Source organism: Lytechinus variegatus, chromosome 9 (genome assembly GCF_018143015.1).
Source record: "Lytechinus variegatus isolate NC3 chromosome 9, Lvar_3.0, whole genome shotgun sequence".
Lineage (NCBI taxonomy): Eukaryota > Metazoa > Echinodermata > Echinoidea > Temnopleuroida > Toxopneustidae > Lytechinus > Lytechinus variegatus.
The window spans coordinates 16655440-16671278 of NC_054748.1; the positions used below are offsets into that span (position 1 = coordinate 16655440).

At 35.8% G+C, this 15839-nt stretch overlaps 1 protein-coding gene across 2 annotated transcripts; it reads left to right on the forward strand.

Annotated features, from left to right (window-relative positions):
* Positions 1–10995, forward strand: LOC121421331 (glutamine amidotransferase-like class 1 domain-containing protein 1). Of its 2 annotated transcripts, XM_041616013.1 has the most exons (8): positions 1–217; positions 3698–3777; positions 4929–5034; positions 6227–6334; positions 6954–7057; positions 7731–7824; positions 9284–9395; positions 10247–10995. In XM_041616013.1, exons 1-8 carry the CDS (start codon positions 172–174, stop codon positions 10269–10271), a joined length of 675 nt encoding a protein of 224 aa, XP_041471947.1. In that variant the 5' UTR covers positions 1–171; the 3' UTR covers positions 10272–10995. The 2 variants fall into 2 exon arrangements, with proteins under 2 accessions (XP_041471947.1, XP_041471948.1); XM_041616014.1 differs by lacking the exon at positions 9284–9395 and having other exon boundaries at positions 2–217.
* Positions 10996–15839: the final 4844 nt, after the last annotated feature.

Here is a 15839-nt window from a genome sequence, read left to right on the forward strand (position 1 = left end):
GATTTTGGATGGAGTCTATTGATCCTCCCATTTTCACTTTCACAGTCCCACGTGTAGTATTCTGTGTGCAGAGTTAATCTACAATTTAGATTTCCCTCTAAAAAGCTAGTTCTGCTTTAATTTTGAAGGTCGGTAGGTTATTTCGACTTATTTTCTAGCTACAGAGAAGATATGGCAAAGCCACAGTGCCTTTTGCTGCTTAGTTCCAGTTCAGAAGGTAATTTGGGGGCTCGATTTATGCTCGCGCAAGTTACACTATAATTACAGTCAAATCTCAAGTCATTACTTCTCAAGGACAAGGGCCAAGCCGAAGCCCGAACTCGCTGCCACTTTTCCGAGACCCGAGCTTGCTGCTTGACTTGCTGCTGGCATGTATTGTTATAAGGCAGCAAGCCCTGGCAAAGGGCAGGACATAGACATGGTTAATGCTATTTCATTTTCTTGATTTTATTTTTTAGTCTTTCAAATTGTAGAAAAAAATCAAATAAAGTTAAACATTGCAGTGAAGTTGGTCAATACAATAGAAAAAAAAGAAAAATGAGAAAAAATAGAGAAACAAATGAAAAGATGATTGATCCCAGGACCAAAATCCAATTGAAACCAGTTGGATTTCCAACTGGTTTCAATTGGTTTCAATTGGTTTCAACTGGTTTCAATTGGTTTTAACTGGAATTTAACAATTTCCAGTTGAAACCAATTGAAACCAGTTGGGCAACTGGAAATCGTAACTGGAACCAGTTGGGTAACTGGATATGACTTCCAACTGGAAATGATTTCTAACTGGATCCAGTTGGGTAACTGGAAATCCTAACTGGAACCAGTTGGGCAACTGGAAATCCTAACTGGAACCAGTTGGGCAACTGGAAATCCTAACTGGAACCAGTTGGGCAACTGGAAATCCTAACTGGAACCAGTTGGGTAACTGGATATGACTTCCAACTGGAAATGATTTCTAACTGGATCAGTTGGGTAACTGGAAATCCTAACTGGAACCAGTTGGGCAACTGGAAATCCTAACTGGAACCAGTTGGGTAACTGGAAATAACTTCCATCTGGAAATGATTTCTAACTGGAACCAGTTGGGTAACTGGAAATCCTAGATGGAACCAATTGGGTAACTGGAGATGATTTCTAACTGGAAAGATGGGTAACTGGAAATGAATTCTAATTGGAACCAGTTGGGTAACTGGAAATCCTAACTGGATCCAGTTGGGTAACTGGAAATGATTTCCAATTGGTTTCCAATTGGAAATTTTCCAGTTGCCCAACTGGATCCAATTGAAACCAGTTAATTTGCATATTTCTGCCAGTGTGCACAGATTAATGTTTTATGAGATTCATCATAATTTACAATGTATCTATTTAATTTTTTTCAATTTGAAGTACCACACTTTTTTCAGATAAGTGTTTAGAATACTTAGCAGTGAAAGCCATGTTCATAAATATCATAGATTATAATCAAAACAGATTAAAAGATAATTAGTACACCACTAACTGTTACCAAATTACATTAAATAAAAATACATATATTTGAAGATCTCCCCTACAATTATACACATATGAAAGTCTGTATTTTATCAATGCCCTTTACATTGGTATTAATAGACAAATAACACTGCTTCTGTGTTGGCATGAGCAATAGTTAGTGCAAATGCTAATTAACTTGTAACTAATTAAGTTCATTCCAATTGGAAGTTCCAATTGGTTTCAACTGGTTCCAGTTGAAACCAGTTGCCTCCAATTGGTTTCAACTGGAACCAATTGAAACCAGTTGCCTTCAATTGGTTTCAATAGGGAAATTGAAACAACTGGAACCAATTGAAAACCAATTGCCAACTGGTTCCAGTTGCCCAATTGGTTTTAACTGGAACCAATTGGCAACTGGTTTTCAATTGGAACCAGTTGTTCCAATTTCCCTATTGAAACCAGTTGGCCAACTGGTTTCAATTGGTCTTGCTCTAATTGGTTTTAACTGGATTTTGGTCCTGGGATGTCACTAGAGTAGACACTATTTTTAAAAATTCTTTTGAAACTTCAATATTTTTGTTATTTTTAGGTGAGGATACATACAGGTTTCCGTAACATAAATATAAACTGGAAGTCAGAGTTTGTTTGGTAGACTTGTTAAATATATTTTAACTTGTTAAATGTATTCTAGTTTTCTACTCAAGTTTTTTTTCTTCAAAATCTAATAGGGCCTAATCTATTTTTATTGGGGAAGAGTGACACCATACCCACAGTTAGATCTCCAGGAGTCCAGCTCCAGTATCATTCTATAAACTCTCAAACATTAATTCAAACCGTTTCCAAACGATTTTATTTTTTTGTCCAATAATTGAGCATATAAATGTTTGTATTTTTCACAACTTGATAGAATTAGGTAGATCAATAATGTGTTAGCCATTTTTTACATGCAGCAGTGCAGACTCATTTTATTTTGATTATTTATTTGTAATTCGATTTATTTCACATTGTATAACTTTTTTGTTCATTCATATTCATTAGACTCTTTTTTTTGGGGGGGGAGGGGCAGAGCTACCAAGTCTCATGCATAATATGCGTGAGACTCAAGCATTTTGGACTCTTGTTCATCCCCTAAAATCTATTTCTCACGCAACTATCACAGCCTATCCCCATATACGTTGTACACAATGTCTGTGATCTCACTCAGATTCACAGAAAATCTCACGCATAGCTGGTCTTTGAACTTGGCATCTCTGGAGGGGAGGTCAGGGCTAGCAACTTTCAAAACTAAACATAAAATCTAGATCTACTCCAAATTCCTTCTCTCCATTCTGTTTCGCCTCTCCTATGCTCCGAGTCCTATGCTAATGTTCCCCCTTTTCACCAATTTTGCACCTTTCAATGCATGATTACATGAATTTATTATTTTCTTTGTGAATTTGATTATTATAAGATTAACTTGAACTACTGGATAACATCAATGTTTTGGGAAGATTGTCTTGTTTGCTATTCTGGACACTAGTTAAGCAGTATAATCATCAAACCATTTAATGTGATCAATATCCCGACTCCTATCTCCTTGATCTTTGCTAGGTTAATTAGGTTTTATTTGCAGAACGATTGATAGACTTTAACTGTAGATCTAATGTATCTTCATTAGATGTAGACATATCATTTAGGCTTGATCTTGATGATTATTCTTTTGAAAAGAGAAAGAATTTTTGAATGTTAAATATTTTTATGAATGGGACTCTCCTATTTCCTTTTGATTTATTTATTTCATTTATTTATTTTATTTATTTATTCATTTATTTATTTATGTATTTATTTATTCATTTATTTATGTATTTATTTATTTATGTGTTTATTTATATTTACTTCTTCATTTCTTTCTTTCTTGCCTTATTTATTTATGTGTTTATTTGTTTATTTATTTATTTATCTATTTATTTATGTATTTATTTATTCATTTATTTATTTATATATTTATTCATTATTATTTTTATCATTGGGGTGAGGTGGAAGTTAATGAAGATTTTATAAATTAAGTGGTGAAGAAAGTTGTTGAGTTTCAGGAATCAGTCATATCTGAGATAAATTTGCTCTTTGATGTCTATTAAGTGTTTTGTTCACTTTTCATTCACCGTCTTAATTTTCCCTTTTGTATCTTTCTTTTTCATTTTCTTCCAATTCTTTTCATCCTTATGTTTTTTTCTATCTTTATGAATTATAGGTGGAATCCAAGCTCAGTCCTTCATTCATGCATTCACCTTGGCCCATTCAGCCTTCAATGTACAAATCACTTCTAAAGAGGTAAGTTAAAATATTAGATACATTTATGCATGTGCGGGCAGATCCAGGATTTTCCAAAGGGGGGGAGGCACATTTTTTCGGAGGGAATTTTTGACAAGCAAAAAAAACAACAAAAAAAGGAGTTTTAACCCCAAAATAAGGATATTTCGGACCGAAATAATTTGACAAGCAAAAAAAAAGGTGTTCACTTTTAAAAGAGAGAGCACACCTCCGTTTTAATGTCATTTTTGCAATACAAATTTTTATTTTGCTTCTCAAAGGGGGGGGGGGCATGGGCCAGCTGTGCCCCCCCCTCTCCCTAGATCTGCCAGTGGGGCTATATATTATGGAGGGAAAATTTGACAAGCAAAACAAAAAAAAAGAAAAGGTTTTTAACCCCAAAATAAGGATATTTCGTACTGAAAAAATTGACAAGCAAAAAAAGAAAAGGCCTTCACTTCTAAAAGAGAGGGCACACATCTGTTTAATTGGCATTCTTACATTACAAATTCTGATTTTGCTTCTCATAGGGGGGGGCACTGGCCGGCTGTGCCACCCCCCCCCCCCAGATCCGCCAGTTGGACTATGTAATATGTGTGTAGGGCAGGAGACCACAGCCAATTTACTTTGTCCAGTGGGACCCCAATTTTTCTAAGGGAGTTCCCTTTATGTTCAAAAAATTAGTCCCCTACCTACTGGTCAATCCTAGACCTGCCTCTTTTCAGGGATATATATTTAGTCTGCTGTGCAAACCCTTCCTTCACTCGAGTTAAGTGGTCTGAATTATATGTACCCTACATTGATTTGTGTACTGAAGGCCCTCTTCAAGCATTTCTATATGCTAGTCTTGTGTGAAGACCCAAAGTTTCAATCCACTGTCTGTACTTCAAGACTAGGATATATCCTTTTGTCCATTCCTCTTTTCCAGTCCATTCCTTGTTTTTATCTGGCAATAAGTCATAATAGACTATTTTGCTAGTTTTTTTCTTTTGAATTTCGCTAGTATCTTTCAAGTATTTTCGGTGTTTTTTTTTCAATTCTCCTCTGTAATTTTGTTTGTGATGGAAAGTATTAACCATTTTGTCTTTTATTTTTGTCCCTTTGTTTTTCATTTCTCTCTCCGTGTCTTGTCCTGTCTCTCTCTCTTCCTCTCTGTCTCTTTCTGTCTGCAGGGTAGACTAGGAGACTTTGTAGGTAATGATGAGAATAGTAAAAGATGGATCAGTGATTTTCGTTCTAAGCCCTACTCGATGCCTCTCAGACTGGACGCAGTTGAAGGTGAGATTAAGACAGTGAGTCCCCTTTGTCTACTAGCAGTGCATCTACTAGCAGTGCATCTACCTCTCTGAATGTCTTGTAACACGCTTGTCTTATTACGCGTGGGCTAAACCCGATTGGACTATACTCTGAAGTCGGATTTAAAGGGAAGTTCACCCTGACAATAAGCTGCTTTAAAGCAGAAAAAATTTAGAAATATATTGATGAAATATTTTATTCAAGTCCATTGAGGAAGAACAAAGTTATGAATTCTTAATAATGTAAATTTTAACTTCATGTGCAGCTTCTCCATATATCATAAATATAATCTCAATATTCTCTCATTTTTATTGGTTAAAGGTGAAGTTCACCCTGAAGGAAATTTTGTTGTAAAGATAGCAGAAAAAATAGTAAAAAATATTGGTGAAGGTTTGAGGAAAATCCGTTAAATAGTAAGAAAGCTATTAGAGTTCAAAGTTTTGGATTTTTAACGTCAAACGAGCAGCTGCCCCATGTGTTATGTAATATAAAATGCATGAATTTCAAATTATTTTATGGTTCCTGATGACTGAATTTTGTTTTCTATTCATGATCGGGTGTGAAATGATTTGTATATTGATATACAAAAGGTACAGTGAAAACCATTTTCAATTTTCGGAGAAAATGACATTTCATTGATTTTTTATCATTCGCTATGTAGGAATGCTGCTCGCATATGACGTCACAAATCAAATAATTGAAATTCTATTAACTTTTGAATTATTTGATGAATTTTTCTCAAACCTTCGGCAATATTTTTTATTATTTTTTCTGCTATTTTTACAACAAACTTTTTGTCAGGGTGAACTTCCCCATTAATGATGAATTCATTTTTTTTTTTTAGAAGAGGGTTTGAAATGATTTTTCAGATGATATGTCCACCCCATAATTGAAATTATTTTCAAAGTTTGTATTTTGGGAAAATTGTTTTACACAACATGTTGAAGAGCTCTGCTCATCTGTGACATCATAAAATAAAAAAACTTTTAAACTTCATAACTTTTTTTATTCTTTGCCAGGTGTTCATCAGGCCTTCACCAAGTAAAATTAGTTATTTCATATTTTTTGATTTTGGACAAAGATAGTTAAAGCGATGAAGATCCATCTCATACAACAATATCTGAGAGAGTTTGGTTTCCTGATTCCTCTTAAAACGCTTTTCCTCCATTTTCAGCCTCCAGATATGCAGCCTTATTGATACCAGACTGTACAGGCGCCCTCTATGATTTGACAAAGGACAGGGTTTTAGGTGCCATCATCAAACACTTTGTTGCTGAAAAGAGTAAGTGCAGTCAGCAGTCAAGTTAATTGATTTTAATTTAACTTTGAAACATCAAATTTTTTACGATGGGGGGGGGGGCGGTGCAAATCACACACCAAGTCTGCCTACCAAAATCTGCATAAATATGCCTTCTTTATGAAAGTCAAATACTGAAAGGAAATATGTAACGGCCTGTTGATTCAAAAAAATTTTGCAGTCCCGAGCTAAGAGATTCATTTTCAGCTATCTCCCTTGTACACCTAAATGTAAATGTGATAACTGTTCAGTTTTTGTATGCCTAGGTCCTTTGTGAAAAACATGATTGTCATAATGTATGAATCAATCTGATAAATTTGTGGAGCATGTTGGCTGAAACTTTTAAATTAATTTTGATTTTTTTTCTATTCAAACTGTTAAGTATATAAAGTTTGTTTATGATAGCAGAGTGCCATACGTAATGCCATAAAAATAGATATAAATTGCTATTGATCTACGTGCATAATTCCAATCGCTTTAATATTTTATATTCGTAGCAGAAAACATGATACTCTTAAGTACTTCATCAGTTTCAAATATGGTTAGCTTTATCTAAATTTCCTTACATTTTTTAAAATTAGCAATGATTTTTTTTATGCTTCAGAACTTATATGTGCAATCGGATCAGGGGTGGCGGCTCTCTGCTCCACCAAGTCCTCAGAAACAAAGTCATCAAAGTGGTTATTTGCATCTTACTGCCTTACTGCGGTAAGTTTTACTGTGCTGGTCTTGAGATTAAGAAGGCGATGATGGTAATGATGATGATGACTGTTATGATGATGATGGTGATGATGCAACATTGGTAATGCTTATCATGATGATGGTGACAATGATATTGATGCTGCTGATGATTATGGTGATGGTGATGATGGTGATGATAGTGATGATGATGATAGCAATGGTGATGCATTGATGATGATGGTAATGTTAATAGTAATGGTCAGTGGCGGACCATGAGCTGGAAGAGACAAAGCATTGGAGGGGCACAGCATTGTTCGCAAACAATATAGTGCCCCTCCAATGCTTTGTCTCCTCCGGGTCACGGTCCGCTACTGGTAATGGTAATAGTGATGATGATCGTGATAGTGATGGTAAAGTTGAAAATGATAATGATGATAATAATCGATGATGAAGATGGCAATCATGGGGAGGGGGGTGAAGATGATAAATGGAAATGATGAAAATTGAATATTTAATTCACATAGCTCCCAAACCCAAATAATAATTTAATCATAGAAAGACCATTTAATAATATTTAATTGATTTTGGGGGGATAAGTCGGGAAAGACTAAGGTATCATTTTTTAAATGTTTCACATGGAGAAACAATGTATGTATGCCTCTGATCTGTAAAGTATACTTTCATTACATTGAATTTTCAGCCCTCGGTGTACGAGTTGGCGAGATTGTCCTCTTTTTCCAGTCTACCCGTCATTCTGGAGGATTTCATCAAAGACAATGCAGGGAAATATACAGGTAATAATTATGATGATGATCATTACGAAAATTTCCCGTTTGATTCTCGACCTCACTTCGGACTGCAAACTGCGGTCGCATACCCCGTTTTGCGTTTGCAAATCTCAAACAACTTTTCCAACCCCGATAAACCCATCTTGGCCAGGTAATCCCCTTGTCTCGATTTCACCACCACGGGCCAGCTAAACGAGCGTTGAGCCAAGGACGAAACGATAAACAACAGCTGTGCTATTACGTAAGACTTGTCTGCCTGTAGAAGGATCTTCGGAATGAAATTATTGTATTCGATATTAATCACGTTTTCAAAGGCATTTTACATTCAGACATCCAATACTAGTCCATTTTCAATTTCGAACGAAGAAAATCGACCTCGAAATAAGGAAAGTATGCGGAATAAAAATTACGGTATGCTTAGCATGCAAGGACCGCGATGCATCCCATCTAGTTTCTGTTCGTATAGCAAGAAAATATGGGATGCATGCCGTTCACTCGCGCAACGATACAGTCTTAACGAAAGAAAGGAAGGAAGAGAGAGAGAAAGAAAGAAAGGAAAAAAAAAGTTTCTATCAACGCGTGTATACATGGAACTCCATGCACTCAACAGAATGCAATCCATCGTGTGTGGCCCCCTGCTGTGACCGTTGATGCTGGGGTGTATTATCTTCGGACCGAGGTCAAGAAACAGGTGTTTTGTATACTTAAATTTCATGCTTGAGGGCAATAGGGTTTTGAGAAGAGATTTAATGATAAGGGAAACTTGGGGTATACTGCTCTTAAACGCAAAATTTTCGTCATGATGAGGAGGGTGGCGGTGGTGGGGATGATGATCATCATCATGACAATGACGTTGATTATGTTGATGATTGATGATGTTGATGATGATGGTGGTGATGATGATGATGATGGAGATGATGGTGATGTTGGTGTTGATAGTGGGGATGATTGATGGTGAAGATAATGTTAAATGATTGATGATGGTTATGATAAAGTGGGGATGTTAATGATGTGGTGATGATGAAGATGATGACTGATGATTGATGAGTACGGGGATGATGATAGTGAAGATGATGGTGATTATGATGATGAGAGTGATTATGATGATTGTAATTGATGGTTGATGATGATGATGGTGATGGTGGTGATGGTGATGATGAGGAAGAAGATGATGTCGATGAATAATGATGGTTGAATAATAATTGATGATGGTTTTGATAAGAGGGAGGAGGTGAATAATGTGATGATTGATGATGAGTATGATGAAGAGGATAAGGAGGATGAGATGTCTTCAAAAAATAAATCACAGTAGACACACTATCACTGTCTCTAGACACTTACACCAAGACCCCCGAAAAAATCACCCAAGTTAATCGCATCTTCTACTTTTGTTATTTTTTTCAGCAGAAAACTTACAATAAAAAATCAAACTGATCAAAATTTGCCTCTTCTTTATCACGTCCAGCAAGTGAAGCTGGTGCTATTCATGTCGTCGTTGACCGCTGTCTCATAACTGGACAAAACGAAGCGTCCACGATCATGGCGGTCCAGAACCTCATATTAGCCACAAACTCAAGGTATGCTCTCATTGTGGGCTGCATTTAAGTTACAAATATTCATCGCTGTCCTTCTCAGGGACCCATAACAATAAAGCTAAGCAATTGATCATGAGGGAGATACTTATCATTCATAATAATCAATGCATTACGTCAAACCTGCTTTTGAAGAAATACCGCAGTTCAGATTGCGAACTGCGGTGTTGTACCCCATTTTCCATTTGGATCTCTTAAAAATCATTTCCAAGCCCTTATCAACCGCGCTTGGCCAAGTATTCCAGGGGTATTCCCCGCTGTCTCAATTTCACCCCCACAGGCCAGTATATGAGCGTTGAGCAAAGGACGAAAAGATAAACAACAGCTGCGCTATTACGTAAGACTTCTCTGCCTGTAGTAGGACCTTCGGAATGAAAGTAATAAAAATGACGGCATGCTTACAGGGACCGCACTCAGCCCTGCGCATGCATCCGATCGTGTGTGGCCCCCTGCTGTGACTGTATATGCCGGGCTGTTTTATCTTCGACCAACGTCAAGAAACAGGTGTTTCGATACTTAAATTGCTTGCTTGAGGCAGTTACGGCTGGAGAAGAGAATTGATGAGAAGGGGAACTGGGGTATAGTGTTCTCAAATGGAAGTTTTTCGTCATTGGAATTAATCGTAGAAATATGTCCCACAATCGGTCGCTAAGCTTAAAATTTCAAGGTCCTGGTCACCTTGAAATCTTATGAATCATATATATCATATGCTTGGAGGTTCCTAAAGACATGATGAAACACTATTGTGCTTTTTTAAAATACTCTGTGCACATGGTGTAAAGTCCTCATTATTTCACTATAGGACCTCATTCATGCTTTCTATTATCTTTTACCAGGCAAGGGAAACACGTTGGATTATGATTCTGCGGTCATGTACTCAAGAATAGATTGATGTCATCACAATGCATCCATCATATTGAGTGGCTTCGAATACTGCCTTTTTGCTCAAGTGCGATTGAGCTCAGCAATATAGATCAGAAACTTTTTTGACACCTAAACAAAATTTGTGGTGCTGAGGTAAGAGACTATTAAGGGTGTTGCAAAGCGATAAAAAATTGGGATTCGATCAAATAGGCCATGCCGTAATTAGCACAAGGGCATTTCTTTGCAAATGACCTTTCCTTTTTTGTCAATTGTATAGGTACTGAATTTATTGGTATTTTAAAAAAAATGATGATGTTATGTAAGCTTGCCTGGGATACCAAACTTTCTGCTTCATAGACCAGGCGACACGACTTGTAGGTTACATTGATTTTCAATTGGGAAGGCTTCTTTTAATTAACTGACTGTCATTTTATCCCATTTCCAAATAGCTAACATGGCCATACTCTTTGTTTCTATTCTTTAAATGGGATAATAAGCATTCTTTGAAATAGCATTTGAATAATTACTCTCATCAGGCAGAAATTGTAATTTTGAAATGGCTCATACTTTTTGCATGTTGGTGCAAAGTTATTTGCCTAGACTTGCACAGTACTTGCAAGTATCAGAAAAAAAGTCCCAAAGTCAATATCGCTTTAAAGGGAAAGTTCACCCTGACAAAAAGTTTATTGTAAAATAGCAGAAAAAATAATTAAAAATATTGCCGAAGGTTTGAGAAAAATTCATCAAATAATTAAAAAGTTATTTGAATTTCAATTATTTGATTTGTGACGTCATATGCGAGCAGCATTTATACATAGCAAATGGTAAAGAATCAATGAAATGTCATTTTCTCAGAAAATTGAAAATGGTTTTCACTGTAACTTTTGTATATCAATAGACAAATCATTTCACACCCGATCATGAAAAGAAAACAAAATTAAGTCATCAGGAACCATACAAAATTTGAAATTCATACATTTCATATTACATAACACATGGGGCAGCTGCTCGTTTATGACGTCACAAATCCCAAATTTTGAACTCTAATAACTTTTTTACTCTTTAGCAGATTTTCCTCAAACCTTCACCAATATTTTTTCTGCTATTTTTACACCAAAGTTTTCTTCAGGGTGAACTTCCCCTTTAAGTGCACAATGCAGCTGAGAATGCCAAAGCGTTCAACCTGGGTATTTTATTAGAACAGATAGTATCAGAATAGATAATGATTTATATTTTTTAGGGGCTCTCTTTCTTTCCACATTGGGGCAATTTTCAAATTTTTTTGGGGGGGGCTATTTCTTTCATTTTAAGTGCTACTTTGTAGTGGTAACAAGTAATTATGCAGTGAAAGCAAATATCAATATTCTGCCATCGAACTTTAGAATATTGATTTTCTAAATAAAGTTTGAATATTGTTATGTTTGTGACAGATCTTGGGTCAACTCTAGAAATCATGAGGGCAAAATCGCCTGTCACCCTCATTTATTTCCTATGCTGGATATTTTTTATATTATATGATTGAATGGTTTATTTATTTCAATATTCACTGAAAATAGCAGCCAAAGACTGAATTACATTCAGTTTACAAATGGTTTATATACAGACATTTTAAAAATATACAAATTGGAACATAGTCAGCATATGAAACCCTCAGAGAAAGAATAAAGTACATGTGAAAACATGTTGGAACGAAAGACGGAATGAAAAAGAGGAAGACAGGGAGACAGGAACAAAGTTAAACAGGTTGGGTATTTAACAAACATGGAAAAAAAACACCATCAGTAATGGTAATTATAATGCAACAAATGGAAAACTGAGGAAGAAACAAATTATATTGGGATACGTGTTTTTAAGCCAGTGCAACTAACGTAATTCAGAACAGTTCAACGATGACGAAAATTAACATCTTGAAGTATGAAATTATCCAGGTAGGTATGATTTGTCATAATGAAATGATTTTTTTTTCCATAACGGAGTATTTGGATTAAAAAAAAGAAGTGCCTGAGTAGTTTAATTAAAAAAGCATATAGAGAACAGAGTTCTTTAAAATAAGTGTTTGCATTAACCTATGTATATTGGATTGCTCAGAAATATTCCAAGAGTTGGGGAAAATATTCCACCTATCGCAGATGAGTGGAATATTGCCCTTAACGAGTGGAATATTTCTGGTATTTCATGAAAAAAAGCCATACAATAGAATTATTATCATCTATCCCACCCCTAGCAATCAAAAAGAGGGAGAAATTTGATTAAACAAGTCGTATCACTTATAACATAATGGCATCATCACTTCATAAGATCAAATTTGGTCGTTGACATGCGACTTGCAGGTAGTTCATTAATTATGACGTCATCAAGCGTAATTGTGCTCTATGCTGTGCACAGCATTGCTTTCCTTGTTGTGAGCATTGTATATTTCACGCATTTGCGCATGTGCACTGTACTGTTGAATATGCATGCTCTCATATTCAATAGCCAATTTTGTACAGGAGTCTATGAGATGTTCTTCTGATTTCAGTCATTCTAGGGATACGCTCTGAAACTGCACAAGCAGTTGATGCAGACCAAAATGAATGTTTTTAATGCATGGCTTAAACGCTCTTTATGGATGATAATATATTATATTTTGATACAAATACAGAGATAATGAACAACTCATTCAGCCATCATTCAGCATTACTTTTTTTATCTTTAGATCATATCAACTCCAATAAGAAAACGGGGCATTGCAATTTTAGAAGAATAAGACAATCATGTGTTCTAGTTGGTCTAGTGTTTCTGACTTTCGGCTTTGAAACTGAGGGTTGTGGGTTCTAGTACTACATGTAGGTATGGCGCAATTTCCTTCTGCTTAGAAATTCATTGCCCGAATCCCATGGGAACTAGATATGTAAATAAACTAGATAAAGGATGCTTTATCATTGCTTTATTATTATCTTTAAATCAGACTAAAACCTATCTGTGTTGTACTTATAATGGCGTGCACCACCTCACTTCATTTCTGATTCTTTGTGCCTGATATGCGCAGTATTAATACAGAGTGGGGTTTTAGAAATAAGTTATTGCATAAATTTAATGGCTCGTATTCTGATGTCAGCTAGGTTTAATTCAGACCACGGTCTAACTCTTTGCTAAAATTATTGGAAGCCAAAATTAAAAAAATTCTGTTTATATTGTATATTTCTTATGTTTACTTTGTTTCCTTTTGCTTTCACAATGAGCGCAAATACTTCAGATATCTTTCCCAGACAATTATGAACAATTTGGGTGTCATATGAGTTAACGAATGGAATGTGTTCCGTTGGGGATGTGTGCCCCAATTGGCTATCCATAGTTAACCCTATCTAGGCCCCTCAACAAATTGCGCGATGTTTTGACTGCGTGAAATTGGGAGGCCCCAATCCCCCCGGCCATATGAACTCCCAAAATACCCCGGCCTTGATAGGGTTAAACCACAACTTCAAAAGTTCAGAATACGGGCCAATGTATTTTTCTTTTGCTGTTCACTTACTTTCCTTAGAAGAATAAAGTAACTATTAGGAATTTATAAATACATGTATGTCACTGCCTTGTAGTACATTGTAGACTTTTCTTTGATAGCACAAATAAAATGCTTGATGGTGTACAATCCGTGAATTAGACCATCTGCTTATATATTAAGTGGGTTTGGGGAGCATTAGTATAATCCATTTGCACTCTAATTGAAGGTCCTTGGATCAAAGCCTGGTCTCAACTTGGATTTTTTCTAAAAGTGTTAAATAAAAAGAGAGAACACTCCTTTTTTTCAAGTAAAAGGGCTTTGCCCTTCATTATCTAAAGAACGAGTGGAAAGACTTCTTTAGACCAGATTTGTAGTACCAGTACCATCAGAGAAGAAACGAACACAGGGAAGTGTTTATATCTATTCTCATTTATTCCATATTATGCCTATCATTCCATTTCCATTGTTGACTGTTTTGTGTTTATGCAGTATTGGTTCTAGGACACTTTCATGTATGTGCTTTGTAAAAACTGATTTGTATTGAACAAGAATGAACAACCAAAGATTATGAATGTAAATAAGATTTATTTTGATAGATATATAAATATTTGTCAGAGTTACATTAAAATTCTTACAAGTATCTTTTTGGGGGCATCATGGTCTAGTGGTTGTGACTCCCGTCTTTCAATATGAGGGATGTGGGTTCGATTCCAAGCCATGGCATGTTTTCATTCAGCAAAAAATCTGGCATTGTGCTGCACTTGACCTGGAGGTGAATGCGTACCCGGTAGGAAGAAATTCCTGGAGTGCTTGATTGCCTATATAGGCTAATGCTGTGGTAATGATAACAGCAATTTGTATCTTCAGGCAAAAAGCGATTAACGAATTCAGTTGTTATTATTTGTATTGATATAGCTATTATTATTATAATTATTATTATATATGCATTCTTTCTTGTATGTGATTTATAAAAAAATGATTTCTATTGAACAATAATAAACAAATAAGAATTATAAATGTAAATAAGAAGATTTATTTTGATAAATATCAGATGATATGATTTTCAGATTTATAATAAAAATGAACAGAAAGGTAATAAATAAAATATTGGTGTCTTTCTCTTCTGTGAAGTTCTTTGAACAAAGCTTTGTGTAGAAATGAAGGTTAGTAAAGGCACGTGTGTGTGAGTTTGTAATGACCTGCTTCTGAGGACATTTCCTCACATTCTACCCAATATAAATGGGGACGTCCTTTACAAAAAGCCATATCATTCAATCTTGTAAGTCTCATTTTAAAATGTTTTGATACATAGTAAATGTTTTGATACATAGTAAATATTGTTTTAAAAAACGTTCGTTTTGCCAATTAAGCTCAATTTGTGTGTATGGGGGGGGGGGGGGTGAGAAGAACGTCCCCAGTTAGTGAACTTTGCTCATGTTATGTCGGAAAATGAGCCAGACTTGTGGATTAAATAACACTTTCCAGGGTACATGTATATGAGACCGAACGCATACGTCCTCACTTTGGTAATTATTATAATTATTGATGAGTCACACATTTCTAAATTAAATGACTGTGTGTGTGTGCAAATATGCGTGTGTAAAACAGAGAAATAGGTGTGTGGGATGTAGCACAGTGCCCTCCGTTTGGGAGCCACCAAAACTATTTTATTGGAATATGTAAACATAGGCAAGGGATGACCTTTTTTTTTGGGGGGGGGGGTTGTAAGTCTTGACCAGAACCGATGACGAGAAGACGGGTTAAAAGACTAAATAACGTGTTGTTGGGACCCGGGCAGACGACTTGTGTCGGACAAAAAGACAAGATGACGGTTTGTTAAACTTGGAAAATCGGATTGTTTTGGGAAAGATGACGACTTGTAACTCGGCAAGTCGGAATGTTTCAGACAAGTTGACACGATGTTCTAACTTATAAGACCAGATGACGAGTTGTTGAAACTGGAAGTTGACCTTCTTTTTGTACAAGAAGACAATTAAGATGACGAGTTCCAACAACTTGTCATCTTTTTCCTTGCCCCAAGCAAGTCGTCTTTCCAAGTTTCAAAAACTCGTCATCTTGTCTTC